General features: G+C 41.8%; 1 protein-coding gene across 6 annotated transcripts in view; it reads left to right on the forward strand.

The window, feature by feature from the left end:
* Window positions 1-12,759, forward strand: part of C1H14orf93 (chromosome 1 C14orf93 homolog) — a 50,791-nt gene that overhangs the window by 19,591 nt on the left and 18,441 nt on the right. For all 6 annotated transcript variants that reach the window (XM_068271544.1, XM_068271542.1, XM_068271547.1 and 3 more), the window contains one exon: window positions 5,146-5,487. In XM_068271544.1, the coding sequence (XP_068127645.1) occupies window positions 5,146-5,487 (342 nt within the window). The remainder of the gene's footprint in view (window positions 1-5,145; window positions 5,488-12,759) is intronic.

The following is a 12,759-nucleotide window of genomic DNA, read 5'->3' on the forward strand; positions in this document are numbered from 1 at the left end:
TGACAGGAAGCTGGATCCACCTGTATTGATATGGATTGTTTTTTTCTTATTATGATAATACAGAGTCTGATAGTGTTGGGGCCTTAAAAAAGCCTGTCTGATAACTATATCTGCTTCTTGAGAGCCTTTGAACTAGGTATTTATGAAATTTGAAATAAAACTAAACATATTGATACAAGTATGAATTATTGTGTACAGACAAAAGACTATATTGGGAAATGTGGGGTGCCGAGCTGCGGTGTAAAAACAGGCTTGTGCACTTTACTTCATTTATTTTCAGGAACAAAGTTATCCCACTTACCAGTGTGAAGACTTAAATGTCCTGTAACTAAATGTCCTGTCCTGTAAAGTCAAAATAAACATACACACGTCAAATATACCTCCCATGTAGTCTATGGTACTCATCAATCTTTCTCCTCTACCGCATTCTGTTTGTTCACTGTGATCGATGGAATTCTCTGTCCTCCATTTTAAAAATGGCAATGACCTTGTAACAGCTTCTGGTTCAGCACACAATAAAAAACAAAGACAAAGACAAACACTTATATAGCGCTTTTCTCCTAGTGGACTCAAAGCGCCAGAGCTGCCGCCACTAGGACGCGCTCTACAGGCAGAAGCAGTACTAGGGAGACTTGCCTAAGGTCTCCTACTGAATAGGTACTGGCTTACTGAACAGGCAGAGCCGAGATTTGAACCCTGGTCTCCCGTTTCAGAGGCAGAGCCCTTAACCATTACACTATCCAACTGTAATATCGCCCACATGAGCCACAGGAAAACATGGATATTACCGTGCACATCAGTTTTCCTTTCAGTTGTTACTGACAACAACTGATCTATGACTGAAAGCAAGTGATATATTTCAGTTTTGACAAAATCTTGTCAGAACTGGAAGGAATCGTTAGAAGCAAATGGTGAGGAATTGATGGAAAGGTAAGTATGTTGCTAATGCATGTTGGGTTGCTAAGGCAACTTTGACATTAGCCGCTAGTACATCCGTGCTTGTATAGTCTGTTTAATACAGAGAATTACATTTCCTGTGATTCCTGCGCGCTGTCATGTAACACCATGCGGCTGCCCTATTGTGACCCAGGAAGGCTGGTTGATGCGGAAACACAGATCAGCTAACCTGAGTTAAACTATCACTGGGCAGATATGCTGGGACCAATTGGTGGGTCTCCAGGACCAGTCAAGTGGTACAGCTGAGCCAATCGAAGGGTGCCAATGAAAGTGTATGGTACTTCTCACACGCTATCAGCACAGATGCTTCTAGGAGTCAATCACTGAGGTAAACATCCTTTAAGATCTATATTAAGCCAGTTTTTTGCTTGTTCTCCTATAACCACTGATGATGGCATAAGCTAAAACCATGCTAGGGTAGGAGAGCGGGCTACTCTTCCAGGACCAGAAACGGTCTAAAGGTGTATCAGGTGTATGTGACTCTGCAGTCCATACAAATACCTTAGAAGCGAATTGATGCAATTGGGGTCCAGTTTGTGTGGACCCTCAGTGTAAGTTATGTTTTTAACCTGTAATTTAGAGCTTTGAATAAAGTGTAACCCCCTGTTGTTTATGACATAAAGCCTGTGTTGTGGTTTTATGCCCTGGTGGTGGCCACATCTATTATTGAGCACTTGGTGACTGCAGGTTGCAACATTGGAGGGGTGAAAGTGACAGCGCTGAGGATCACATATACTTGTCTATGCTATTCCACTGTGGATTGGATAACCTCTAGCAACTGAAATTGTTCCGTGTTGGCGCTCATATCTTTTTTTTCTTCAAGGTAACTATGTAATATTTTTTTGCAGATACAGTACATCACGTGTTTATTTTAAATAATTTTACTCAGTTCAGGTTCCCTTTGACCACTTTACTCCCAGCGGTACGGATTTCTCCATCCCTTTTTCCACCCTGTTAACACCAAGGGACAGAGAAATCCGCACTTGATGCCGCTCCCGCCGCTGTCCGTGCTCCCGCTCGCTCGTCCGCGCGCCCCCACGCTCGTGCACACCGGCGCCCGCTCGCCCCGGAGATCAATGAACGGGAAAAACCTTTCCCGTTCGTTGATCTCTGCCCCCTGCAATGATTAGCTGCTTCTACGAGAGGCAGCGATCATTGTGACAAAAAAACAGTTTCCCAGCCTCCTAACCAGGTCGCATAAACAAAAAGTTACTGTAAAACTACACCCTAAAGCATTTTTCATATACAAATACATTACTTTTACACTAAAAATTAACTCATTACCTCCTACACTCCCGAATAATGTAATAAAAAAAAATTACAATTAAAAAAAAACATAAATAGTTACCTTAGGGACTGAACTTTTTAAATATTTATGTCAAGAGGGTATAACACTGTTACTTTATAAACTATGGGCTTGTAATTAGGGATGGACGCAAAACTGAAAAAAATGCACCTTTATTTCCAAATAAAATATTGGCGCCAAACATTGTGATAGGGACATAATTTAAACGGTTTTATAACCGGGACAAAAGGGCAAATACATTTCATGGGTTTTAATTACAGTAGCATGCATTATTTAAAAACTATAAAGGCAGAAAACTGAAAAATACATTTTTTCCTATTTTCCCATTAAAACACATTTAGAATAAAATAATTCTTGGCATAATGTCCCACCTAAAGAAAGCCTAATTGGTGACGAAAAGAACAAGATATAGTTCATTTCATTGTGATAAGTAATTATAAAGTTATAGACGAATGAATGGAAGGAGCGCTGAAAGGTGAAAATTGCTCTGGTGCTCAAGGAGTAAAACCCCTCAGTTGTGAAGTGGTTAATAACTGACTACAGCACCTTTAGTAGTAGTAATTGCCACCCAACACCACTTAGATGTAACGGAAATAGAAATATTTGTGGTGGAATGGCACTCAAAGTAGGAGGAAGTGGGGAGCCTAAGCCAAAAAATCCCCGCACTATGGGACTTATCCAAGTACAACGTTAGTAGAGAGGCTGGCACCATTGTTAGTAAAAAAAAAAAAAAAAAAAAGGCTCTTTTGCTCATTTCGAAAAAGTTACATGTCCATCACTGGCTTGACAGCAGCAGCCCACTGTTTCTGGCTCACTGCCTTTTCGCAAGCCAGCAGGCTGTCGCTGTCAAGCCACTGATGGGCATGTAACTTTTTCTAATTAAGTAAAAGAGGTTTTTACCAACAGTGGTGCCAGCCTCTCGACTGCAGTAGTGGCCACTCTGTTGATGGTACCATTGCGATGAGGTTAACCCTTAGAGCGCAGGGTCTAAGTGACCACAGAAATATCATGTAGTCAAGGTCAGGCTGAGATCAGGAGCAGGCTGCAGGTGTGAAAACGAGAATAAGGCCAATGTACAGGCAGAGTTCAGTCGTAATTGACAGACAAACCCAGGTCGTGGCAGGCTGCAGACAGGAAATCCAATAATCAAGCCAAGGTCAAGTCAATATCAGGTAGTGAGAGTGAGGATAGTCACGCAGGCTGGGACACGAACAGGTAGCAATCAGGACATTCACCCAGGAACGAGGATGGGTAAAAGTGGTGGGACCAGTCCAGGGTTAGTGCATCAACCCCATAGAAACACATGAAGATCGAACAAGAAACGCATGATATACTGTGTGCACAGCATGCTTTCAAAGTCTGTAAACTGAAGTGCTGCATTTATTTTTGAGTTGATGCAGTCAAATGTAAGAAAATGTCCTGTTCGGATTTTCCTCCACTTCTGGTAATCTGAGATTTTGTCTTGTAGTCAGTCATACTCCATCGTGCACCTTATTCTCCTGCAGTATATGTGAAATGAATGGTTACATATACATACCTCCCAACTTCTTGAGATGACAAAGAGGGACACTTAATCCACGCCCCTAATCCCACCGCTGATCACGCCCCTTCACATCCCTAGTCACGCATACCATAAAGATTTCATAAGAAAAATGTTTTATGATTCAAACCACACTGGTCCTTTCTATCCTGATTCATTTTGCTTCATATTAATATTTTAAATTTAGTAGTATATCAATTTAAAGGATGGGAATAAAGTTTAGAGTCAAACACTTTTAGTAGAGAAATATATATATTTACATAGAACAATGTAAAGCTTGCACTAGGGCCCATAGCGATTTAGCTACGCCACTGGCAGCACGCCAAAACTCTGCCGAGGTACATGTGCTATGTAGCATGTGCTTTTTCCTGCAACAGTTGCCCCGCCTTCTCACCTCCATTAATAGCCTTCCTCTCCAGGCATATAGTGGCCTGGTCCGAGATCCTCTCCTATACCATTCTCAATCATTGCATGTGTTGTGCAACGTGATTGATTCACTATAAGATAAGAATAGGACACAGATGAACAGAGCCAAAGCAAAAAACATAATCGGCTTGTGATCTTTAGCTGCCATCCCCTTACATGCTGTAGAAATTTTCCTCCCCGTCCTTTTTTTAAGTGCCTATAAAAGTGTAATTATAGAAGTTGTCAGCACTTATCCCAGTGTCCCCAAGAATTATTTCAGTGCTTCTATTTTTTTTTCTAATTCTCTTTGCAATAGTGGGTTTTACACATAGCAAGTCAGTACATTTCAAGGGTGAATTACTAGCAGGGGTTCATACAGAAAAACGTAATCAAATATATTTCAAAATTGGGCAGTTCCGTGCCAGATTGAGACGTTGCTAGTCGCACGTAAATATGAATACCTTGGCATGGCGGGCTTTATGTGAATTAGGCTATGGCTGGCTATTCCTTCTTAGGGGTCCAGCTGGTAAGAAAATCCAATATAATGTGAAGCATAGGTTTTAACTCTTCATTGAGTGGCTTCATCTTCTTTTGGCTTATTGCCCCCTCAGCATCCTGCCATGTGTATGTGTACATAATATATCAGCTCACAGCCTGTGTATGCTTAGTCTCCATTCTACTTCATTCCAGTGGGAAACGCAGTCTGTCACTTTTAATAGGGACAGCTTCTGTTTGCAGTAATTCTGGCAGGTGTATTATCTTCATACCATCTGTTGTGTGCATGCTCAGTGCCTGTGTTTCCTCAGCGCCAGCCATCTTTCCATATATTAACACAGTACCTGCCATTACTAGCTATATTTGTGTTTGCATGGTTTTATGAGGGAGGCTTTAAACTTGATGTCGATACATCTGCATAATGTCCATTTTATTGTTGCAGGCCATAGATGATTTTTTAAGTGCAGAACCCTCCACCCAAAGGATCTTACCGCCCAGCTTTGTGAAGCAATTGACTGATTTGCGTCCTCAGAGGGACACGGTGGATGTTCTGAACGAGCCGACTCCCCCGCTCATGAAGTCAACACATTCCCATCTTCTAATTCAGAAGGACGGCTCCCTCAGTCCTGGTGGGTTAATTATGTCAGAGACTTCTCCAGATGCTGCTGAGATGCGGCCACCGGTTTCACCACCATTCCTCATGCCATTTTATACTGGCACAAGCAGCCGCCAACGTCTCAATGTCCAGAAATGTTCTCGGCGAAAACGAGACCTAGTTTTGTCAGTAAGTATGAAAAGCGGTGGTATACACCAGCAAGGATAGCCAGAATGTTACAGTAATGACTTTACATAGGGAATCATCTTTTTCCATAAAGCTATGAAAATAAAACATACTATTAGTGAACAAGGACATTTTCCTTTTCCTAACTATTTAAAGGACCACTTTTGGAAAAATTGTAAAATTTAAAATACATGTAAACACATACAACTAAAAAGTACATTTCTTGCAGAGTAAAATGAGCTATAAATTACTTCTCTCCTAAGTTGCTGTCGCTTACAGTAAATAGTAGAAATCTGACAGAACTGACAGGTTTTGGATTAGCCCATCTCCTCATGTGGGATTTTCATTATTTCAAATGCCTTTAGTGATTTGCAGTTTGTCACTCCAGCTGCAAAAATGGTGTGCAAACAGGTATGGGGATCAGCTGACATCTTTGTATAGATCCCATTTAGGGACTGCTTTTTTTTAAGAAATAAGCAAAATACTAAAAATCCCCCATAAGGAGATGGACTAATCCGAAACCTGTCAGTTCTGTCAGATTCCTTCTATCTACTGTAAGCGACAGCAATAAAGGAAAAAAAATCATTTAGGGTCATTTTGCTCTGGAAGAATAGTTCTTCTCATTTGTATGTGTATACATGTATTTTATATTTTACAATTTTCTTTGATAGTGGTCCTTTAATGTATTTAATAAACAGTAATATGGAAGGGATTTTTTAACTAATGTTTAAGCAAGGACCCTGAGCAGGACCATAAAATGGGCAAATTAATTTACCTGGGGCTTTTACCAGCCCCTCATAGTCGATAAGGTCCCTCTGCATTCTCCGGGCTCCCGCCATTCTGCCCCCGGTGGCTCTGTTAGAGTGGCAAAGTCGTGCGCTACTGCACATGTGCGGCCCCTCCGCGCACCCGCCTCGCTCGTTTGCCCATTGCTGTAAGGGTTCTGCGCACGCGCGATTCTCCGAAGGAGGGGTCGTTCATGTGCTGTGGCTGAAGTCGCCACTCTAACGGAGCCACTGGGGGCAGAACCGAGGGAGCCTGGAGGATGCAGAGGGCGTCCCTGTGATCTCGCCGCCGGGAGACTTGGGCGCAGGATACAGTGATTATGTGGCTTATCCTGCTGCTGCACAGGTTCCCGGCGGCTTTAAATACTATTCCCCCTCTAGGCCCACGTAGATAGTGGGGAATGATGTAATTTAGCTTCCAGCGATTGCTGGCAGCCGAATTACAGTGTTTTAAAAGTAACTTCAGCTCCGTCTTCTGGCGCTCGCTATGCGGCGCTGTAGCTGTAATTCCTATTACGGTCTATGGTGGCGCTGGCTGTGCCCACATTTTCTGCGCGTTTATTACAGCGCTCGTGCAGAGGGACCTCACCAACTATGTAATTTTATTTCCCATTTTATGATCCTGCTCGGGGTCCCTTTAATAATTTAAAAATATCAGTTGTGCAGGCCTGTTGTATGAAGGTGTGACTGGGTAGAAAAAGTTAAAACCGCATTTATGTTGATAATAAATGGGGGACGGGAGAGAGTTGGCCTGTTTAAAGGTGGCCACTAACGGTCCAATTTCTAGCGAAAAATCGTTCGAGCGATCAGAAATTCTGATCGGACGAAAAATCGTTCACTAAACCATCAACTAACCAATCATTGCTTCCTATCTATCACGACCACCAAGAAAATCCAAATTTTCGTTCGACGAAAATTCATTCGGGCAAAATTTTTATCACTCGTTCATAATCGATTGTGTCCACCAATGGAGATTATTTACAACCAATCCGATCAGAATCTCTGATCGCTCGAACGATTTTTCGCTAGAAATTGGACCGTTAGTGGGCAGCTTTAGAATGATTATTCCAGTCTGATATAGATGGTCTATTCCACACCTCTGGCAAACCTGATTCATCAAGAGCCATAAAACTTACCTGACATCTGTGAAATAAATTTCCTTTTTGCTGTCTAGAGTGAACTATCTGTACATAGAAGTGTCTGTGTATTACTTTGACTATGCCATGATGTGGGTAAATGAGCACATTCAGTCATATTCTCCTTTGTCCTACATCCCAGCAATGCACCGGTATGTATTCTCGCTCAGCCACATAGGCAGGGCAGGCTCAGTGATTTTAGTGGATGATGGCCCATATGCAATTAGCTTTTACTCCTGAGTTATCTCCTAGGAAATTTTCATCTTCTCTTTAAAGGATACCCGAAGTGACATGTGACATAATGAGATAGACATGGGTATGTACAGTGCCTAGCACACAAATAACTATGCTGTGTTCCTTTTTTTCTTTCTCTGCCTGAAAGAGTTAAATATCAGGTATGTAAGTGGCTGACTCAGTCCTGGAAGTGACTACAGTGTGACACTCACTGATAAGAAATTCCAACTATAAAACACTTTCCTAGCAGAAAATGGCTTCTGAGAGCAGGAAAGAGATAAAAGGGGACAATAGTCCATAGATTTTAGCTCTGGCATACTTTAATGAATGTGTCATTGAGCAAAAACAATAAACAGTTCAAACTTAAAAAGTAGATTTAAACATAAAATAAAACTGGAATATCTTAAAAAGTCATTGGAGAAGGAAGGTAGATACAATCGTTTGTTTCATGAGTTTATTTTCACTTCGGGTGTCCTTTAATCATTTTACCATTGAAAAAGTACCTAAAGGTTGGTGACAAAGTAGTATCAAAATTATGTTATTTATTAGTATTTTCTTGCTTGCTGGTGGTTTAAAAGGCATTTTCTCACAAGGGCCTCAATTCACTAAGCATTACCGCATTCAGTAATGCAGAAAACTACTGATTTTACCAATCACCTTGCAAAATGCCAATTCACTAAACCTATTACTGCACTCAGAAGTAAAATTACCAACTAGTGAGGCGAATTACCGACGTGCACTAAATACCTCAAGAAATTGTAATTCACAAAGATTAAAGCATTCGGTAAATCAAGTAAAAGCGTTCGGTATTTACCTCCAGCTCTGACCAGCTACAGTAGTAATTTACAATCTCTGTGTGGTAACAATTGACAGATGTAGCAGACAACCAATAGGGAGAGCCACACAGCGCTGCTTCTCACTCCATTTGATCCGATATTCTGGAGGGTGGGACTTCAGACTGGCAGAGCAGGAGAAGGAGACTTGTGGGAAGACCTGACCTGCTCCACAGCTGGTGAAGCTTACTGAGCAGGGCTTAGTGAACTTAAGCATTTTTTTTTGGAAATTTGGGTGAGGTATTCTACCAACCTAAACTATTTTACCGAACTACCCTTAGTGAATTGAGGCCAAGAAAATATCACCTAGGAGAAAACTCAGGAGAAAAAGGGAATTGCATATGGGCTGATGTCTGACGCGGTCTCAGGATTGACAGTCCTGGAGGTAGATTATGCTATACTTTCACGATTGTATGAAGACACAATATTTTATCTGCAGAAGCTGAGCCACAGCTTAACAGCAAGAGCAGACTCAGACTGGAGATTTAGAATATTATAAATGCTTGTTAATGATGCCGGTGCTGTAAGTTACATAGGCGTAAGTATATGTACCTCAATAATATGTCTTATTTGGTCAGTCTCTTGTCTTTTGGTAGAACAATTGCTTCTTCCTGCTTATTGGTTTTTAACTGTTCATAGACCTGTTTGCTGAAGTATTCCTTTATTAAGACAGGGGTCACACTTGGCAAATCCACATGCGTTTTTACACAATGCGAAATCAGGCACAAAACTGCAAGTAATGTATTCCTATGGGCCTCCTGCGATTTCTGCAATGCAATTTAAAAACTGACAACATACACTAGCTACTGTGAAATAACGTTCGTTTAAACACACGCATTTTCCGCACACACAAGTGTGAACCCTTCCTGGAGGATTATAGACTTTACACATCATTTTAGAATAAGTTAGATTCAATCTTCCTGCAAATGTTTTATAATCCAAGGCCATCTTTAAGTGGTCCTGAACTCTTGCACAGGACAGAAGAAAAACAGAGAGGAATGCACCCTGTATGTATTTGGAGAGTTTAGCCTGTCTAATCCCCCCTAATCTGTGACTAATCACATCTGTAATTTGATCTCTCGGCTGTGTCAGCCAAGCCATGGCAGAGCAGCTAATTTGTAAACACAGGTACTAACAATATGTCTGCTTGGAAGTAGACATACTGCAGATTTATTGCAGGATTTGTATCAGGTGTAACAAAGAAATGTTTTTCCTTAAAGGGGAACTGAAGAGAGAGGTATATGGAGGCTGTCATGTTTATTTCCTTTTAGACAATACCAGTTGCCTGGCAGCCCTGCTGATCCTCTGCCTCTAATACTATTAGCCATAGCCCCTGAACAAGCCTGCAGCAGATCAGGTGTTTCAGTGGCTCAGACTTATAAGTCTGATCTGACAAGACTAGCTGCATGCTTGTTTCTGGTTTTAATCAGATACTACTGCAGAGAAATAGACCAGCAGGGCTGCCAGGCAACTGGTATTGATTAAAAGGAAATAAACATGACAGCCTCCATATACCTCTCTCTTCAGTTCCCCTTTAAAAGGTTATTATATTGTTGCATATCTTCTGGAGCAGGATCTGAGTTCAAGTCCCCTTTAAATGATGCTGCTTTTTGTTATTTTATTGTCTTATCATTTTATTTTATTGATGGAACATTGATGAGAAATGACTTTTCAGTTGAGAAGGAGCACAAAGGAGTAAGGGTAAGAGCTGTATGCAATTGAACAGAGCTGGTGCACCCCCCCCCCCTCCCAAAATAAATTTGTTATTGCCCCTCTTCTCGCCACCCCTCTGCATACACAGCACTAGGAAGGGCCAAAGGGTTGGCCGTATGCAGATTTGTGCTAAGGTTTTCTGTATCAGGTTGCCATTTATGTGACAAGCATAAGAAATGAGCTAGTCTGTGTGTGAGATGAGCCTCTACAGCTATGGCTTTTTCTCTGTGACAGAAAACTAAAAGGCTTCTGTAATTGCTTAGCATAATATAGGCTTAGACAGCTTGCTCTTAGGCTACAAATCCTGGTAGGCTATGATGGACAATATCTGGATAGCTAGAGCCTGTCTTCATCAGCTTCAGGGAGTGCATAGACTATCCATGAAAAGGACAATTGCTTTCTGCGGTCAGGTCAATTGACATAAATGGTGCATACTGTCTTATTCAATAAGTCAATGCAAAGAGAAATGATGATGTGTAGTAAGCCTTAAGGTGGCCATACACTTATAGATTTGCAGCAGATTCGAAACAAATAGATTTGTCAGATGCCTGTCAAGTCAAATCTGACAGGAATCTATCTGATGTGTGCCACACTCTAGGAACAGATTTACAATAGATTTCAGAATGAAATCTATTGGAAATCGATCTAAATGCATTATTGGACCACTGGATCCAATGCAACTCTATTGGCAATCAGTCTGCTGCCAGCTGCAGATCGACCTAGATTTTCCATCCTGTCGATCAAAATCAGCCGCGAATCAATCAATTTGATAGAATCTATTTCCAATCAATTCTATAGAATCGATCCATCGATGGCTGAAATCGACCAGTGTATGGGCCCCTTTAGTTACCAATCAAATCTGACATGCATTATTTATGAGCAGCCAGACCAGAGAAATCTGACCATAGACGTAAGATAGCAGTCAGTGATATGAAAGCTCACCATACACATAAGAGGACAGTCAGAGATATTAAATATTACTGTACATAAGAGCTGAAAAAGACCCTTAAGGGACCCCCAGGGAGTGATTGGAGACTGGCATGTAGTGTAGCTAACCATTGAAGTGCAGCTCCTATGACCAATGATTGGATGGGTATGCACTGGAAATAAAGATGAGGGTACACTGAATTGGGAGAAAAGCCACAAGATAGCCGGTGGTAGAATGATCTCACTGTAGTCATTGGCTGGTGTGCACGTATGGGTGAGCAAGCATATGAGTTTGCTGTCCACTCGGCTGGGGACCTGGCATCTCAGTATGGAACCTGTGGAAGTGGCCGTAATCAACCTCCGGAGCATCTGCTGGTCCTGGTAGTTGTACAGCTGTAAACTGTGAGCCAGTGAAGGATTTCTGTTACGGGAACATCTATACAGGCATTGGTAAAATGGTCTAAGCCATCATGTGCAAAATACAGGGGCGTTAATTCTTTAGCAGGCCATTCAGTCATGACTCTCTCCCTGAGTGACCACATATATTGGTAAATAACCATTAGGCACTTCCAACCTCGTGATTGGAGTGACTGATTGCCCAGGTTGGCTTGTGTGTACAGGCCCTAATGCTGGGCATACACGGTTTGTTTTTGCCGCTCCATTTTCCCATTTGATCGTTTCGCCACTCGATTCTGCAGTTGATTCTCTTACGGTATCTTTGGCTCGTTTTTCTTATCTTTTACCATTCACCGCTATCACAAATCGAGCGGCGAAACGATTGAGTGGGAGATCGGACATGTTGGAAATTATCTATCAAGCCATCTAAATGGCTCAAAAATGAACCGTGTATTCCCAGCATAAGAGAAAGCTGGAGCACCCAGAGGTAAATTATGCAAAAAGCAGTGGCAGTTCCATGCCAGCAGGACTGTTCTAGTAACAATGGGGAAAACGTTAACCTGGGTACAGGGCCTCCGAGCCAGCTGCCGCATGCTTCCATGGGATAGGTCTTCTCAGCAGATGTACCGAATGTCTCTACACCAACCCTTTACATTGTAAGCCTCAGGCAGGGCTCTCCTCCCAATTGTTTCCAACTTGATCATGCACCCTCATCGCTAGGCACTCACTTCACGGTAACAAACTATGGTCACCAAATACATTCAACTCCCTCACATGATCTTATTTTGATGTTTCTTGTTCTGAGCTCCCTTGTTTGTCCTATCATGCAGGTCAACCCCATTTATCTATTGTGCAGCACTGCGTGTTATGTTGGTACTTTATAAATACAATAAATAATAGTAACTCAGCCAGGGTGTTTGGTGCAGTCTGATAACATCCATGGGTATGATAATTATTTCCCAGTATAGTCAAATTGTAGGAACTGGGGATGATCCTACCACAAGTCTATGAGACTCACATTGTTCTTGGTTTTGAGAAGGCAGCACTGCAGTCTTTATCATATGTGAAATGGTGTGACTCTACAGAGCATGAGGCACTATTTGCAGCAGTGTTTTTCTTATCAGATATTCTGTACTCAGTGACCATACAGGAACTGCATTGTTTGCTTCAGACAAGCACTCTGTTTACAGATCAGCTCAAGTCTTGTAGAATTCCCTTTTCATGTATGGTACATAGAAAGTGATGAGAAGC

Source organism: Hyperolius riggenbachi, chromosome 1, assembly GCF_040937935.1.
Source record: "Hyperolius riggenbachi isolate aHypRig1 chromosome 1, aHypRig1.pri, whole genome shotgun sequence".
NCBI classification, from domain to species: Eukaryota; Metazoa; Chordata; class Amphibia; order Anura; family Hyperoliidae; genus Hyperolius; species Hyperolius riggenbachi.